General features: G+C 45.3%; 1 protein-coding gene across 1 annotated transcript in view; it reads right to left on the minus strand.

Annotated features, from left to right (window-relative positions):
• LOC147016716 (uncharacterized) overlaps positions 1-18341 on the minus strand; it is a 93456-nt gene that overhangs the window by 39520 nt on the left and 35595 nt on the right. Inside the window, exons 5-6 of the mRNA XM_085847950.1 lie at positions 8936-9678; positions 4725-4880 (exon numbers count right to left, since the gene is read on the minus strand). Of these exons, the coding sequence (XP_085704076.1) occupies positions 4725-4880; positions 8936-9678 (899 nt within the window). The remainder of the gene's footprint in view (positions 1-4724; positions 4881-8935; positions 9679-18341) is intronic.

An 18341-nucleotide genomic window follows, 5' to 3' on the forward strand; every position in this document is an offset into this window, starting at 1 on the left:
TAACAACAAGTCACCTGGGTTTGCCAAAATTCCAGCAGAGCTTCTGAAACATGGACAGTATGTCGTCATCACAGAGCTATGCCTGGTGTTGGCTTAATGGTTAGGGTAGTGGGCTTGGGATCCTAGGGTCCTGAGTTCAAATCCCGCTCAGCTGTTGAATTAACACCAGGTGGGGTTGACTCTGCCTGTCATCCTTCCGAGGTCGGCAAAATGAGTGCCAGCATGCTGGTATACTGTGTCGGAGTGGCGACCCGTCCAGGATTGTTCCCAATAGCCAAGGAGACTGCTTCGGCGGCACGAACGCTCTGCACAGAGTATGGTCCTAATGGATGGATCACAGAGCTCACAGGCATGTTCAATAAGATATGGGAAGCAGAAGTTGTTCCAGCTGAGTAGAGGCAAGGGGTAATCGTGAGGTTACCAAAAAAAGGAAACCTTAGTGACTGCAGAAATTGGAGAAGTACAACGCTCCTGGTAAAGTTTTTTTTTTATTTTGGACAGTGCTCCTTAACAGACTGAAGGAAGATGTAGAGGAAATCCATCATGAACAACAGTCTGGTTTTTGAAGTGGTAGATCATGCATAGAGCAGATTTTCACACTGAGGAACATCATTGACCAGAGCCTGGAATATCAGAAGTCACTTGCTATCAACTTCATAGACTTCATGAAAGTCTTTGATTGCATCCACCGACAGTCATGAAGGAACATTACAAGACAGCGTGGAATCCCACAGCAATATATCAATATCTCTAAAGCTCTGTACCAAAACTCCAGCTGCTACATCAAGACCAGCTCTGGAACTGCAGACTTCTTTGATATTGTTACAGGAGTACACCAAGGGTGTATACACTCCCCTTTCCTATTCATTTTGGTTGTTGACTTTGTAATGAGGAAACCCATGACAGGTGCCAACTTTGGCATCTCATGGCAGCAATATCACTTAAAAGACCTTTACTTTGCAGATAAAGTTGCACTGTTGGCTGAAGATTCTACTGGGCTGCAATATATGACCTCTAGCTTTGAGATATACAGTGCCAAAGTAGGTCTGCATATCAGCTGTGCGAAGACCACGGCCATGATCACACAACAAGAACAACAAAGAGGTCATCCTCAGCTTTTCCACGCCTCTGCAAAGTATGGAAATCAACCACTATTAATATTGCCACCAAGCTAAAACTCCACATCTCCAATGTAGTGCCCATTGCAATTTATGCCAGTAAGACGTGGAAGAGAAGAGTGAAGGTGTCACATAAACTGGACGTATTCCACCAACGTTGCCTCCGCAAGATTCTTGGAATCACATGGAGAGACCATATCACAAACAACGAAGTGTTAAAGAGAACTTAGGTTATGGTGCCAGAGTAGACGTCAAATGGATACCACTAGGTAGTAAAAGGAAACAAGGTCGTCAAAAAAAGACCTGGCAAAACTCTTTTAAAGAAGACCTGAAACCACGAAACACCACATGGATGAGGACGAGAGAAATTGCAATGGACCGGACAAGATGGCAACATTTTTTGTCCAATGCCCCACGAGGGACAGGAGGAACTAAATCCAAGTCTAAGTCTAACTAAGCAAGTAAGTCTGATATGGCATTTCCTGTCATGAGTCACTTGGTGAATTGAACTTAAACTTCGATCGGTATTTGACGACTTCAAACAATGAAATAGTATTTTATATGTTACCATGTTGATGCCATCCTGACATATGGCCTGAAAACACCGCAAAATGATAACCCATTGAGATCTGTATTTTTGACTATTTCACTTTCCACAGTAAAGCGATGTGGCATGCATCCCATCCCACAACGGGCATGATGATGCGGCGTTATCATGCTCTCAGCGGTCCAACTTTTTGAAGAGCTACACCCCCCCCCCCCCATCGAAAAATCCTGCATACGAGCCTGCAACTCATCATGCCTGCACTACACTAACCCCACACAAACCATCACCCATTGACACATAAACTACCTACAGGTCCTGCCAATATCCCCACACCTGTACCCCTCTAACTCAAATGAATCAAGATACCTAATGTATAAAGTCCAGTCTCCTTCAGCCGCTCCTCATATCTTTGTCCAACCCTTTGCATAAAGTAATCCTTATTTTCATTATTCGTACCCGTCCCCAGCATCTTACGTTTCTTGATGTTGAATTACATCTGCCAATCTTTTGCCCGATCTATTAAAGTATCGAGACTTTCCCAAACGTGATCACCCCACTCTCCATCTACCTTACCTCCAAGCTTTATGTCATCAGCAGATTTCAAAAGCAGACTTTTAACCCCTACTATCCAAATCATTTATGTAAATTATGCATAATAATGGTACCAGTGCTGATCCATGAGGAACCTCACTACTTACATCCTCCCAGGCAGACATCCTCACACTCACAGCCACTCTTTGCTTCCTATCATGAAGCAAGTTGGCAACCCAATCAACACCCTACAGACCATACAAAACAAAGCCCTTCGCATCATCACAGGTTGCACATTAACAACACTTATCGAGCACCTACACACAGAGGTTAAAATGCTAAAAATCAAATACCACATGGACATGAGAGGTGCACAGTTCCTTGCAGTGGCAAGTGCCAACCCTCATCACCCTTGCCACTACATGTACAACCTCCTGCAAGCCCCTAGACACATTAAAGCAACACCACAAAGACACTACTGACTACAGTGACGTACTCCAAAACATCCCCCCAATTAACAACGAAAACTAGAAAAAAACATCCACACTCACATCACCGTAAATGCAATCAACAAAATTGGCCCAAATAGTATCCTGGGCAGTAATCCCTCACCCATCCATGGCACAGACCAATTCCTCTCCAGGTCCGATCGTGTTCATTTTTCACGCCTCTGCTATGGACACCACCCACAGCTCTTGCACGACACAGACTCGACATCACCACTGACGACAATGCCACACACACACAACAAAACACATTATGGGCGACTGCGCGGTCCTGGCTCCACGTGGACATGAGCACATCATCATGGATGTGAGGGATCTCTGGGTCGCTCACGGGAGATCAATCAGCTATCTCTGTGCTACAGCCTTGTTCAAGCAGAACTGACCGGAGCAACACAACAACAACAACAACAACAACAACAACAACAACAACAGCCACTCCACAAGCCCTCACCTTGGCAAACAACCTCCTCTGTGGTACCTCATCAAATGCCTTCTTAAAGTCTAGCTATATAGTGTCCACGGCACCTCCCTCATTCATCAAATCAGAAACTACAGTACTGTACTTCATAGAACTATTTGATAAACATGATCTTCCTTTTGTAAATCCATGCTAATTACCTTTAATTCGTCTAAAATTATTAAAATGGCTCGCTATCTTTTCAATCTTCTGGTATCTGTACTAACTCCCACGAACTGTTAAAGATATCCACCAACACCACACTTATCTGCTCCGCTAGCTCCCACAATACTCTTGAATGCATATTATCTGGCCCTGGAGCTATATTATCCCTTACTTTTTACCTCCACCACCAAAGGTGAATGGAGGTTATGTTTTCACCCATCTGTCTGTCTGTTGGTTTGTTTGTGAACAAGATATTTCAAAAAGTTGTGGATTGATTTGGACGAGATTCGGTGGACAGTTTGGGTATGTAACAAGGAAGAAACAATTCGATTTTGGTGAAGATCCGAATCCGGTTCCGGATCCTCGAATTGTTAAAGTGATTCTTCACCATTGAGTGATCGGGTGAAAACGATATATATCAGGATATCTCAAAAATGTTATTGACGGATCCAGACAAAATTTGTTCGATGAGTTGGTTAGGTGACAAGAACAAACCAATTAGATTTCAGTTCAGGTCCGTATCCAAATCCGGCCTGTCAGTGGGATACAAAACGTAACGTAATCAGTCTGGCGGTGGTATGCGCTCTACCGAGTGCCCTTCTCGTTCTCGCTGTTTCTTCAATTCCTCTACTCTTACTTGGATTGCTTCTAAACCCCTTGCTCACCCCAGAGATAGCTCACCCATCAGCTCTTGGAAGTTCCCCTGACCTATCCCGATGTAAATGCAAAGGAAAAAAAATATATATTTAATAAGACTGCAATCTCACCCTCATTATCCACCAATTCTCATGTCCTATTCCTCAATAGACACTCACTGTTCCCCTTTCCTTACCCCTTTTATGTGCTTATCAATCTCAATCAACCCTGGTTTGTCTCAAACTGTTCTCAAGAATACTGACTCAAAGTGCAGTTTATTTGCATGAGTAAACAAACACATCATCCCCAAAATGAGACACCAATGGACCTTTCTGAATGGGACCTTCCTGTTTTGATACTTTTGTACTTTATAGTACATCCGTTATGTTTTGTTTTGATTATTTTGTTAATTTATAACGACAGTAATTGTTTGTTTCATACTGCTGACATTGAAGAGTCAAGTGGAAATTTTGGCCAAAACCCACTTGGGAATGTATTATTTTGAAACTTCTCCTACCTGCACTGCATTGTGATTCCTATGACTAGTAATAACATTCTTCACCCATTAATACCGCCAATTAATTTGTCCCTTTCCTTGAGATTCCTCACTTTGTTTAAACCTCTTTATTGAACACCTGTTTCTCAAAAGTAATTCATGAATTGGAAGCAGGGTACAAGAACAAAGTAAACGAACAATATTCCAGCGAAGAGCTGTATCATGTATTAACTGGAATTCCAGAGTCAAATAAACTCAAATCCATCACCTGAGGATCCTCAGAGCAGGCTAGCAGCGCGTCGTAGTCACTGATGCCCAGCTCTTGTGCCATGGCTTGAGCAAAACTCGCCTGGCCTCCTTGGGCTGCCAACCAGCCTGCAAAATCTCCCCGAGGATCGAGCAGCGTACAGCACTCCGCCATCACCTCTAAATGAGTGACATATTGCAGTAATTTAGTCCAAGGTTGTGACAATCCTCTCATTAAACCTCAAAAGCAATCCACTGTTATTTGATAATTTGTACACTTTTCAAAAGGCAATGACACGAATATGTTCACTTTCGTTTTTGCAAGATATGTTCGTCAGCTTTTTTTGTTTGTTTGTTTGTTTGTTTGTTTGTTTGTTTGTCTGTAATCACGTATAAAAAATTCTGCAGAGCACAGTTATCATTGGAAATTTTTGTAACTTCGCATATCAGAGGCCTATAGAGGTCCGTTTCAGTGCACAAAATTTTGAAGGTCAAGGTCACTTTGTCGCAAATCACGGGAGTCGACGAAACCCTTATTTTTTGAGTAATTTTGATTGGATCGTCTTCAAACTTCATGGGAATATAGGTCATGGTCTGGCGCTCAGCTGATTAATTTTTGGTGGCGATTGGCCTTGACCTTCATGGTTAGCGCCTGAGGTCAAACATATTTGACCCCAAGGTAAAATTTTCAAGTTTTAGGAACCATATCGTGTCGTACTTCAAATTGAGCACCTCAATGAGTGCTTTCTAATGTCAAGCTTGAGACATTATGACGTCATTTGGTGACGTTATGAGGCAAAAGCATATTTTTCATGGTTACTCTGTAGAACGATTCTCATCGGAATCTCTCGTGGGCAGATATTCCTCAAGGAGTGGCTCCTGGTGGATAGCAGCTCTGTTCACCTCAGTGTGACCTTAAAGAAGTGACACGTGGTCACCTTTTGGCAAGATACAGGTCGCCCTACGGGTGACATTGGTTTTTTATTTTAATTTTTTTGATATCCGTCACTAAAGGTGGATGGAGGTTACGTATTCATCCATTTGTCGGAGAGCACAATATCTCAAAAAGTTATTGAAGGATTTGCACAAAACTTGGTGGACAGGTTGAGTGCGTGTGACAAGGACAAAATGATTGGATGTTGGTGAAGATCTGGATCCGGATACCAGAATTTTAAAAAAATGATTCTTCACCATTCAGAGAAAACGATATATAGCATGAAATCGCAAAATAAAGTTCTGCTGTTAGTTAAAAAGTTATGATGTGAAACTTGGTAGACGAGTTGGGTGGGTGACAAGAACAAGCCGACTTCATTTTGGTTCAGGTCCGAATCCAGATCCGACCAATCAGTGCAATAACAAAACATCCTCTTCATCCTGGTGAAGCTTTGTGCCCCAACCGAGTGTTGTTCTCATCGATTCATGATTTTAGAGTAAATAGCTATCAGAAATGGTAAATACAGCACAAATGTAAACACAACAATGCAGATCCTCACTGGGGTATAGAGAACCCATTTGATCTGAGAATGATTGCCATCAATTCAAGTAGATATGAATGCAGACATACGCAACAATATATAAATCGATTGAAGGATTCAAGATTGCCCAATGGTAAAATCATCACCGATGAAGAATTATCCAGATCCAAGTTTAATTGACGAGGAAGAAATCACTAAACTCTGATGACGTCATTATGAAGCCGCACCAACCTTCAGAGGGCACGTTAAGGCAGAGACTGTACAATAGAACAAGCTCACGTCAGGCTGCGTGTGTAAACAAGATGATTGATGGTTTTGTTTTGTTTTTTTAAACAATTTTCAGTTGATACAATCCAATGTTTTGCGGTAACTGCCTTTTGGATATTTCATATAACCGCATGTTGGCTTTAAAACAAGAGCAGGCCTTAAGGCCCTGTCACACCTTGACGATTTAGACAACGTATGCCTGACGTGTGCAAAATTGGGCTAAAACGCCGGCACACGTCGAATACGTTATGGGTAAGTTTGTATACGTTAAGAGCACGCTGGCATACGTCGTAGAACGCTGGCAGACGTCGTAGTTCGCCGAGCTGTTAGACAAATTTTCCATGCTTGAAATTTCCCGAGGTATGCCAGATCATGACCGGAAGTGTTTATTTATTTATTCAATTATTTTTTTTCCCAAAGTAAATTTTATACTTCTGAAAGTGATTTTTTTTTCATGACAGGAAGTGTTTATTTAGTATTTAACATAACTGGGAGTGATTTTGAAACTCTTTCCAGAACTTTTAATTTATTTTATTCTTGACCAGAAGTGATCGTTTATTTATTTATTTATTCAATTATTTTTTGCCCAAAGTTAATTTTAATAAAGATATCTACCGCATCATCAAAAAATATTTTTTAATCATGATTTACATACATTATTTGATCGCTGATCCCGAATCCAGGACGAAATAACCGGAAATTGCGTCAAAACCATCGGCTGTGCGGCGCTTACATGTACCACGGTATAGTTGGCAAGTATACAGTTGTGAACAAGTTTAATGTAAAGTCAGAAGCGAATGTAAGAAGAATTCTACGTTTGCTTCTAGGCTTTGCCTATTCCATATTAATACGTTATGCATACGTCCAACACGTTATTATACGCCCAACAATTTAAAAAAAAAACCAATAGTTCAGCGTACGCCAGCGTTTTACATACATTTTGATACGTTGCCATACGCTGGCTAAAACGTCAAGGTGTGACAGCGGTTTTAGGGCTGGTGTCACGATCAAACACATGTGGTCACTACGACTACATGCAAATTCTCAAAAAAGCATGTCTTGTACTGTAACAACGACCTATTCCATCGGCACACTACCGTCCCCAGCACCGGGACGATGTTGCCAAAGATGTTTCATTCATTCATCCGGAAAATTATTTGTAATACTTGTGAAACATCAAACCGAGTTAGTTGTTTGAACGTATCGTGACATTGACGATTTGCCGCGTCGAGAAGAACTCCGATTCGTTGATGGCAAATTGCTCGGTGAACCCGTCGCTGCACATTACTGTACTTCACCCAATATGACACGGTTCGCCGTCGAACTCCGGAAACTGAGACGATCGGATCAGGAAATGTTAATTCATTGGAACCAAAGACAAAACCGAGACGAGGTAGTTAAAAAAACCCCGATTTGATAGCAGAATGCAGTATTTACTTTGTGATGGAAGCGCCTCAGCCGACCGACCAGGCCGCAGCGAAGCGCTGATTGGCTGGAAAACATGACGTCACACTTCCGTGACCACTGTTTCGTCCACATGTTCTTTAACCCAACCCCATGCACGTATTATTTCGACGTCTGCGTCGGCCGAAGCTTGACTTTTTATAATCTCACGAACCGGAGTCCGACTTATTTACCCGTAAGAGTCCGACCGGGCCTGACATCCACTGTTTTTCAGCAAAAAAAAAGTTAAAAGTATGAACCATTTGTCACATTTACAGAGTGTAAGACGGTGGAGAACTAAATGGCAATGCAACGAGGTGAGCTAAGAAATCAAAAATCGCAACAACAACAACAACAAAAATTAAATTTAAATGACGTTATCGCAAACGTAACAACATTTCCTGTTTATTAATGGGCGGGAAAAAAAAAAGTTCGTAAAGTAGCTACAACTAAAGTTTACAATGCGATGAGCAAAGTAAGTATTCCAGGACGAAGGACGGCTTCCTGAAACAAACGTTATCTGCGGGATACAATAGCAAGATAAACGTTGTGTTCAAGTATTAAATATTTCCATTATAACCACACAAGTTTCTCGAACGGATACAGCGAATAAACATAAAAAAAATAAAGATACAGTACGTTTAAAATCGAAGGAATAAGGAATGAGTAGAAACAGAAACACGAATGAGTAATACGAAAGAAATATGAAGGAAGACGAAGAACGAATAAAATAGGAGTAAAATAAATAAATAAAGAGGAAAGTCATAAGAAGCGAAATAATAAGGTAGAAAGAGGAAGAAGAGGAAGAATACCAAGCGAATCGGGTTGCGCGGATCGCCGGCTGTGCGCGGGACGAGCAACTGCAGAGCGAGCAAGTGGCGCTCAGCGCGGGAAGGAAAAATTATTCAATTGGTTCAAGGTTTGTAACGTGCAAAGATCGTGCTGCTGGCACGGCACGACATCCAGAAATCACACGGAGCGAGAGAGAGACTGGTATGCAGCAGCATGATTGTGCCGGTAGTCGAGGGATTGCTTGGCCTAGCTAAACTGGTGTGGGCCCAGGCTCGGTCGGTGTAGGCCCAGGCTCGGTCGGTGTGGGCCCAGGCTCGGTCGGTGTGGGCCCAGGCTCGGTCGGTGTGGGCCCAGGCTCGGTCGGTGTGGGCCCAGGCTCAGTCGGTGTAGGTCCAGGCTCGGTCGGTGTAGGCCCAGGCTCGGTCGGTGTAGGCCCAGGCTCGGTCGGTGTGGGCCCAGGCTCGGTCGGTGTAGGCCCAGGCTCGGTCGGTGTGGGCCCAGGCTCGGTCGGTGTGGGCCCAGGCTCAGTCGGTGTAGGCCCAGGCTCGGTCGGTGTAGGCCCAGGCTCGGTCGGTGTAGGTCCAGGCTCGGTCGGTGTGGGCCCAGGCTCGGTCGGTGTAGGCCCAGGCTCGGTCGGTGTGGGCCCAGGCTCGGTCGGTGTAGGCCCAGGCTCGGTCGGTGTGGGCCCAGGCTCGGTCGGTGTAGGCCCAGGCTCGGTCGGTGTGGGCCCAGGCTCGGTCGGTGTAGGCCCAGGCTCGGTCGGTGTAGGCCCAGGCTCGGTCGGTGTGGGCCCAGGCTCGGTCGGTGTAGGCCCAGGCTCAGTCGGTGTAGGCCCAGGCTCGGTCGGTGTGGGCCCAGGCTCGGTCGGTGTAGGCCCAGGCTCGGTCGGTGTAGGCCCAGGCTCGGTCGGTGTGGGCCCAGGCTCGGTCGGTGTAGGCCCAGGCTCGGTCGGTGTCGGCCTCAAAGCCTGTTTTTGTTCTCTTAAACGATACCCCTTTGCTTTGAATAATACAGAAACTCACAAAGTTTTCTTTATTTACAAGTCTGGTGGTTTAATGTAAAAGAAAATGGCGACTCTACAGGAGAAAGCTCAAGTGTGTCGAATGGTTCATCAAGACGAGATCCGACATGCAAGTTCAGTGTAATTTCTGTACAAGGTATGGAAGGAATCGGCCATCGCGGACTCGTATCAAGAGAGTGGTAGGTGGTGGTCGTATGGCAGCTTAGCTGCCGGGGTAGCTATCATTTCCTGAAGCGCGACTGTGTCGCTGATGCAGTGCCCCTCTACCAGTACACACACTGGAACTGGTACTCATTTCGCCGACCTTGGAAGGATGACGGGCTGAGTCAACCCCTGGTGTATTAATTCAGCGGCCGACGGGGCTTGAACTCAGGACCCTAGGATCCCAAGCCGCCACCCTAACCACTGAGCCAACACCAGGCTAGGAGTGAGTGGTAAACAAGAGGTTGAAGGAGGATGGAAGTTGTCAAACAGAAAAGTAACGGTCGACCAAGCATGAGTGCAGCAGACGTTGAACGAGTGCGTGAATCATTTCAACATTGTCCCAGAAAATCAATCCGACATCCAATATCCAGTGACCTGGAACTACCACTGTATACAATAAACATTGACCCGTTCTCACTGAGCAATGGGTCTTCATTTACGATATCTATATTCAGAGACACGACAGAAGTAAATAGACACCTTAAATTTATTCATTTCATCTGTATGACGCAGTTTTACTCAGTGGTTTGTACTAATATTTGACTTTCTTTGCAGAAACGAGTTTCTGGGTCTTGCATGACAATTAACTCTGCCTCGAACCCAGGGAGCACACAAACTTTCCGATTTTCAAGCAGGATGAATTTTTTGCCATTTCGAAGGTGAAGTCAGCCAGCATCAGAGAACTCAGAACCTTGGCATTCCACTTTCTACGGTCAATCGGGTGATTGTGCAATTCACCAGCGAAGGCAAGGAATCCACAGCTTCCCGTTCTGGTCTCAGAAAGGTGGCTTCAAGCTGTCAAGTGGTCCATTGAGGAAACTCCCCGTTGCAAGGCAGCAGATGTTGCAGAGGATGTCCAAGTAGCTCAACAACCACCGTGTGGTACCTTCATCAACTGGGCTACTATGGGAGAGCAGCAAGGAGAAAACCTCTTTTTAGACTAGCCAACATTCAAAGGAGAAAGAAGTGGGCTGACGAGATGGCCAACAGACCCTAGGAGTTTTGTCAAACTGTCATTTTTTTCAGATGAGTCCCAATTTGCTCAATTTTCTGAAAGTGGACGCGTATGGGTCTGGAGAATTCCCAGTCAAGAGTTTTCTTTGAACCGACTGTCAAACACGGTGGTTTTTCAGTGTTGGTGTGGGGAGCAATCTGGAGCACCAATCGGTCAGAGCTTGTGGAGTGTGTTGGTAACATCAACTCTCCGATACACATTTCTATCCTTGAGGATGAAGAACAACACTTTGTTCATAGAAGATGGAGCTCCATGCCACACTGCAAAAAAGACCAAAGAATGGCAGGACAGAAATGGGATGAAGCGACTTCCATGGCCAAGTCGGTCTCCTGACATGAATCCCATTGAACACCTCTGGGCCATATCGGATTGCGCTGTGTGTAAAAAGTCCAGGAAACCAACATCACGGGCAGAATTTCTAACCCATTTGCGTGAAGCCTGGGCAGAAATCCCACAAGAGAAAATTTCAGAACTCGTTAGTTCTCTGCCTAAAAGAGTAAAAGCATTTAAATCTGCAAATGGCAAGTCAGCCAATACAGTTAGTGTATGTTTTAAAATGGATCAAATGTACTTCAAATGTTCAATAAATAAATTCTTTTAAAATCATGGTGTCCATTTACTTCTGTCATGTCTCTGTATTTATGGGAAGAGTGGTTCTCTGCAGATTATGGCTTCATTATCTATACTTGTGTATGTATGTGTCTGTGTTTGTTCTCCATCACTCCAAAACCATGACACCTGGTGGCCCCAAACTTTACATGCATACTAAAGGAACTAACTCCAAGATGGTGTTTGGGTTAATTAAAACACCCCTTTTGAAGATAATCAACGGCCTTATTTAATTATATCATTTATCAAGGTGCATCTTCAGTCACCTCGCTGGTGGTCTTAATTCCCCATTTTGTTTCACCTGCTCAATGCCTCGAGTTGGAACAGGCTGCAACAGTTTATTAACGACTAGCAAATACAACGGTAGTGTGAATGATGCTTTCACTTTGCTGATGGTAGTGTGAATGGGAGGGGAGTGGAGACAGAGGGGGGAGGGGAGGCAGAGAGAACGGAAGGGAGTGGTGGGAAGAGGAGGGAGGGGAAGTGAGGAGTGGGAGAAGAAGGGGAAGCCAGGAAGGGGAGAAAAGCGAGGAAGTGGGGGGAGCAATGCCTCACGAAATGTTGCTATACACTGCGGGAGGGAGGGGTGTGAGAGAGAGCGACAGAGGTGTGGGAGGAGAGTGCTGGATTTTATTTGGAGGGGGGAGTGAGGAGGGGACAGTGGGGGTGGTGGGGGGGGGGAGAGGAAAAAAAGATAGGTGAGGGGTGAAGGTGGTGTTAGTGAAGAGAGTGATATGTTATGCTTAATGACCGAATACAATTTTTTTTTTAATCTCATCAGAATAGCTGCACAAACGACACAACAGAGTTTGTAATGTTAACCACAGGCACATCTGCAAAAACTTTGATATCCCAGTTCTACAAAATTAGTGAGAACGTTAACCAAAGGCATAGACTGAAACCATGGAAGTACCGCTGATGTACGACCTAATGATCTCATCGAGCGTGAACATAGAAAACAAAGCATTGTGTCCAGATATCATACTTTATTAGCGCAAAAAAAAAGAGAGAAGAAGGCATTGCTAATTGAGGTGTTAATACGAGTGATTTTGGACTAAACAATGGAGAAATCAAGAAAATGACCAAATGCTAAGACCTCAAGAATGAAGTAAAAAGATCCTGGAAGCTGAAGAATGCCAAAGTTGTACCAGTAATAATTGGAGCTACAGGAATGATGACAAAGAACCTCACAGAGATATTAAAAACCATCCCTGGGAATATTACTACAAACGAACTACAGTTATAAGCTGTCCGAGGTTCAGTGACGATCCTGAAGAGAGTCCTCGGCACAAAATTTTCAAAGCAGAAAACTTCGCAGCTCGATCCATGAATCGTGACCCCTTGCCGAAATAAAGGTGGATACTTTGAGCCCACCCTGGGAGGACTCAATTCTACATTCTGAAACCCGCAAATGTAGATACCAATGAACACACACACACCAACCATTTCATGGGAGTGCTTGCTTGAGTGCTTAAGCCAGTGGTTCTTAACCGGGGGTACGAAGCATCAAAGCTGGGGGTACGATATATGGTGTCAAATTCAATACTGTATAGTACTTAAATTCCAATAATAATAATAATAATAAATAACTTATAAGAAATGTTTCAATTCATGAATAATTTTAAAATATTGTTACGGTTGTGGAAATTCACAGAACACCATTCAGGTTCCCCGAAGATCAGTTATGTCGATAAGTGTGTGTCCAGATAGATTTCCCCACCGATGTCTAAAGGGCTCTGCATCTTTGAGGTAGCGTTATTCTGTTTTTTTTTTTTTGTTTTTCTTTTTTTGTATACCTTGGTCGAGGCTCGTATGAGAGCTAACACAACTCACATCAAGGAGGCATGAGACAAGAGGGGCGGGAGTGGAAGGGACAAAACAGTGGGGAACAGACACATGAGGTGAACTGTGGAAGGGATGGGGATGGGACGGGGAACATGGCGAAGAGAAGATGGACATTTCAGGGACTTTCAGGAAGGAAAGCAGGAGAAATGAAGGAAGTGGGCTTGGGTGGATTATCGGGGGTAGAAAAGATCGAGGATTTGGATGGGGGAAGATAAGAGGTGGTGGTGAACAGCTGTTTTGAAAGCATGGAGGGAAGAATGGGAAAGAATAGAGTGAGGAAGTTTATTCCAAAGGCAGGAAAAAAGAGGAATGAAAGAGTGAAGATGAGCAGTGATTCGTGATTTTGGTAGTTTTACCAGAAGGGGGTTGTTGGCGGACCTTGAGCGCCCTGTGGAAATGTGGTGGGGACAAATCGCAGAGAGAGCAGGGGGGGCAAGGCTGGAGAGGAGTCAGTAGAAGACAGAAAGACCACCGACCAACCTGCGGTGATTGAGTGAGAGGCCCAAAGACTCAGCTTCATTGCGGGAGATGCCGATGATCTTAAATGCCCTGGTTTCGACAGCGTGAAGCCGAGAGAGGTGGGAGGCAGGAGCACCAGCCCAGAGGGGAGAGCAGTACTCCATCAGGCTACGGACAAAAGCTTTGTAAGTGGTCAGGAGCTCAAGAGGGCCGAGGAAGGACTTAGCACGACGGAGGATTCCCAGTCGGCGACTGGCTTTTGAGGCGAGGTTGGAAATGTGACCTTCCCAGGAAAGGTCATGGCAGATAGTGAGACCTAGAAGCTTGAAAGAAAAGACTTCTTCCAGAGGATTGTTGAGAAAGTGGATGGGGGGGTTTTGTAAACGGTCCTTTCGAAGAGACATAGTGAGAGTGTGAGATTTGTCTGGATTGAAAGACATGTTCCACGTGTTGGACCAGTTTGTGATTTTATCCAGATCTGCAGTGAGTGAAGAAGCTGCTGCTTGCCGGTCTGAGGGATGACAGATGGTACGGCAGAGGGTGGAGTCGTCGGCAAAGAGAAATAGAGGATTTTCCAGAGAGTCCGAGAGATCATTGATGAAAACCAGAAAAAGAACAGGGCCCAGAACGCTACCTTGAGGAACTCCAGCCTGCACAGGAAGAGGGGGTGAAAGAACTCCATTTAGGGCCACACGTTGACTGAGACAGGAGAGGAAGTCTGCGAGCCATGAGTGGAGATGGCCTTGAATACCATGGGAAGAGAGTTTGGTGAATAGGGCAGGGTGCCAGACTGTGTCAAAAGCACGTGATATGTCCAGGGATACGGCTCGGATTTCCTGTCTGGCATTGAGGACCTCCATCCATTGATGGGAGAGCAGAAGCAGCATATCCAGGGTAGAGTGACCTGGTCTGAAACCAAATTGATGATTGGAAATCAATCCATTGGAGAAGAGGAAGGATTTCATATCTGAGGCGATGATGGATTCCATCACCTTGCTGATGGTTGGGAGAAGGCTGATTGGTCTGTAGTTACAGGGATCTGTTTTTGCACCTTTTTTATGCAGGGCAGTGATGTTAGCAGATTTCCAAGCAAATGGCAGATGACCTTGGGCAAATGAGAGGGTGAATAGAACAGAGAGAGGGTGAGCAAGAGCAGAAGAGCAGGCTTTGAGGACACGTGGGCTGATGCCGTCTGGACCGGTTGCAGAATCTGACTCGAGGTTTGAAAGCAAGCTCTCCACCTTGTCAGGAGAAAAGGATACAGAGTCCAGGGACAGTTGGGTGCGACTGGGTAAAGTGGGTAGAGATAGTGATGGGTTTCGGACACAAGATTTAGCTGCAAACATCGAGTTTAGACATTCAGCTTTATCACGTGTGGAATCAGCAGTGCGGCCATTTGAGGTAAGGGAGGGGATGGAGGGGGAACATACACCAGAAACAGATTTGATTAAACGCCACCAGGATTTTGAGGAGGGAGAAAGGTTTGAGAGTTCAGACTTGAGATGAGAAAGATGTTGTTTTCTGGCTCTCCTGAGGGTAGATACACACTTGTTCCGAGCTTTGTGGAAAGAACTGAGATTGCCCTCAGTTGGGTTTGCTTTCCATGAGGCAAAGGCAAGTTGTTTCAGGACAACTGCCTCGCCACAAGCTTCAGTAAACCAAGGGCGGGAGGAAGGGTAAGACAACTGAACACGAGAGGGGATAAATCTGTGCATGAGGGAGAGCAAGTTTCTTTGAAAGAATTCCCAGGATGAGTTGATGTTTGAGAAAGTAGTGATAGGAGACCAGTCTGTAAGTTTGATGGCTGCTCGGAGACCTTGCCAGTCGGCTTGAGTGAAATGCCAGACTCGACGGCGGTGAGGTGGTTCTCTGATAACAGCCAGAGAGATGTCCACTTTGACAAGGACGTGGTCAGAAGAACCAATTGGAGCGAAGGAAGAGCAGCAGATATTGTCAGAGAAATTTGTCAAAATCAGATCCAGAAGAGATGGAGTACCATTGGTTGAGATCCGGGTCGGGAAGTTGACCGATTGAGTCAGTCCCAATGAGTCGCAGAAAGCTTTTGCTGAGGTGCCATGGCAGGTGAGAGAGGTACCCACACCGAGCCAACTGGCGTGATGAACAATTGAAGTCACCACATAAGAGGAAGAGAGAGTTTGGATGAGAAGATAGAAGATGGTCCATGTTTTCGGATAGTGAGGTGTAGATGGAGTCATCACTGTTCGGTGGACGGTACAGTACACATATAAACATGAGGTGGGAGTGGAGGGGAAGCCGAAGCCAGAGGTATTCCTGGGGGTGTGGGGGAGTGAGAGCAGTGCATGGAGAGTGAGGAATAGAGTCTTTGATGAAGAGAGCAACACCTCCACCAGGACGAGGATCAGGTCTGTCATACCGTAAGAGGGAGTAGCCAGGGAGAGATACTTGGGAGTCAGACACGTCTTGGGAGAGGAAAGTTTCTGTTAGGCAGATAATGTCTGGTTTGTCAGTGGCAACCTGCATGGAAGGATCTGAAAGGTTTGAGCGAAGGCCCCGGATATTTGAGGTCCACACTTTTAATGAAGAGGAAGGGGAGGAGGCTTTGGGTGCAGGAGGTGGAGGGAGAGGGGGAAGGTAGGACAAGAGATGAGGGGGGCAGGTAAGGAGGGTTGCTGAAGGAGTGTGGGGTATTGCAGAACAGCGAGGGGAGGGGGCCGAATGAGTAGGAGAAAAGGCTCTGGGGTGCTGGAGGAGAGGGGCGACAAGAGACAAGGAAGAAGGCAGTTGAGGATTTGAGGAGGTGGAGTGAAGAGATGGAGGTGAGAGGGCAGTGGAGGGAGGCAGGTTCGTGGATGAGAGGGGGGACAACTTTGAGAAGGAAGAGTGAGGGGGATGAAAGGTGGGAGAAAGGTGAGGGGGGGATTTTTGAGAGAGGTGAGAGGGGGGCTTGGAGGGAGAAGAGTGGGATGGTTGCTTTGAGAGTGAGAGTGAGGGGTGAGGAGGGTGAGTTGGCACTGAAGTTGGAAAAAAAGAATGGTTGATGGAAAGCGAGCATCCATGGCAAACTGTGGTTTTTAAAAGTTTTAGGTCAGAGATGCGATTTAACACAATTCTTGCTGGATGCAATGAAGGCGAATTCAGAGCATGGAGAGAAGAAGCGCTGTAATAGTTCTATCTTTTATTTCAAAATAAAAGTATCTTTCTGTTCTATCTTTTATTTCAAACAACTCGACTCAACTCCCGCCCCGAAATGACGGTTGGAACTCAACTCCCATCCCGAAATGACGGTTGGAACTCAACTCCCATCCCGAAATGACGGTTGGAACTCAACTCCCGCCCCAAAATGATGGTTGGGGTGTGTCCCCCAGAGAGAAGTTGCCCCCCCCCACGTGCCGGGAAGGGTGGGGGATAAAAAAAACCACGCGTTCGCTCAAGTGAGAAGAAAAACGGGGACGTCAGGTTCAGGTCGAGTTGGCAGTTTGGAAAGCTGCAGGCTGACAGAGAACGGAGTCTGACTGAGAACGGGAGCTGGTGGAGTCCGGTCGGGTGCGGGTGGACACACCGAGGGTCGCCGTAGGAGAACCCATTGAGTCGTCTCCAGGGTGACAAGGTAGCCTGCATGGTATCTCAGAGCCTCGCAGTCATCCGGCTCCGAGGAACATTAAAGGCCTACGGGCCCGGTTCTTGCCCTTTCCTTTCCTGGGGTTTTCTTTGTATGAAAGTTGTGGCGCCGTATCCGCGAAGTAGAATTATGTTGAAGTGATTGTGTGCATAATCAATAGATACGGCTGTAGGTCTTTGTTTGCTCGTGTCTTGTCCCTACCCCCATTCATTGCATACGTGCTTGCATATCTGCATTGCTTCATTGACTGCATACGTGTGACAAATAAATGTCCTTGTTATCTTGCCAAAACGAAGTTTTGCAAGATATGTTAGTCAGCTTGTATGTTATTTTTTTTTTGTCTGTAATCACGTATAAAAAATTCTGCAGAGCACAGTTATCATCGGAAATTTTTGTAACTTCGCATATCAGAGGCCTATAGAGGTCCCTTTCAGTGCACAAAATTTTGTAGGTCAAGGTCAAAGGTCAAGGTCACTTTGGCGCAAATCAGGGGAGTCGACGAAACCCTTATTTTTTGAGTAATTTTGATCGGATCGTCTTCAAACTTCATTGGAATATAGTTCATGGTCTGGCGCTCAGCTGATTAATTTTTGGTGGCGATTGGCCTTGACCTTCATATTTTTTTTTTGTTTGTTTGGTCTGTAATAATGTATAAATCACTCTGCAGAGCACAGTTATCATTGGAAATTTTTGTAACTTTGCATATCAGAGGCCTATAGGAGGTCCCTTTCAGTGCATAAAATTTTGAAGGTCAAGGTCAAAGGTCAAGGTCACTTTGTCGCAAATCAGTGGAGTCGACGAAACCCTTATTTTTTGAGTAATTTTGATCGGATCGTCTTCAAACTTCATGGGAATATAGTTCATGGTCTGGCGCTCAGCTGATTAATTTTTGGTGGCGATTGGCCTTG

The sequence above is a fragment of the Eptatretus burgeri genome, chromosome 11 (assembly GCF_056783735.1).
Source record: "Eptatretus burgeri isolate ZD-2024b chromosome 11, Ebu_testis_v1, whole genome shotgun sequence".
Lineage (NCBI taxonomy): Eukaryota > Metazoa > Chordata > Myxini > Myxiniformes > Myxinidae > Eptatretus > Eptatretus burgeri.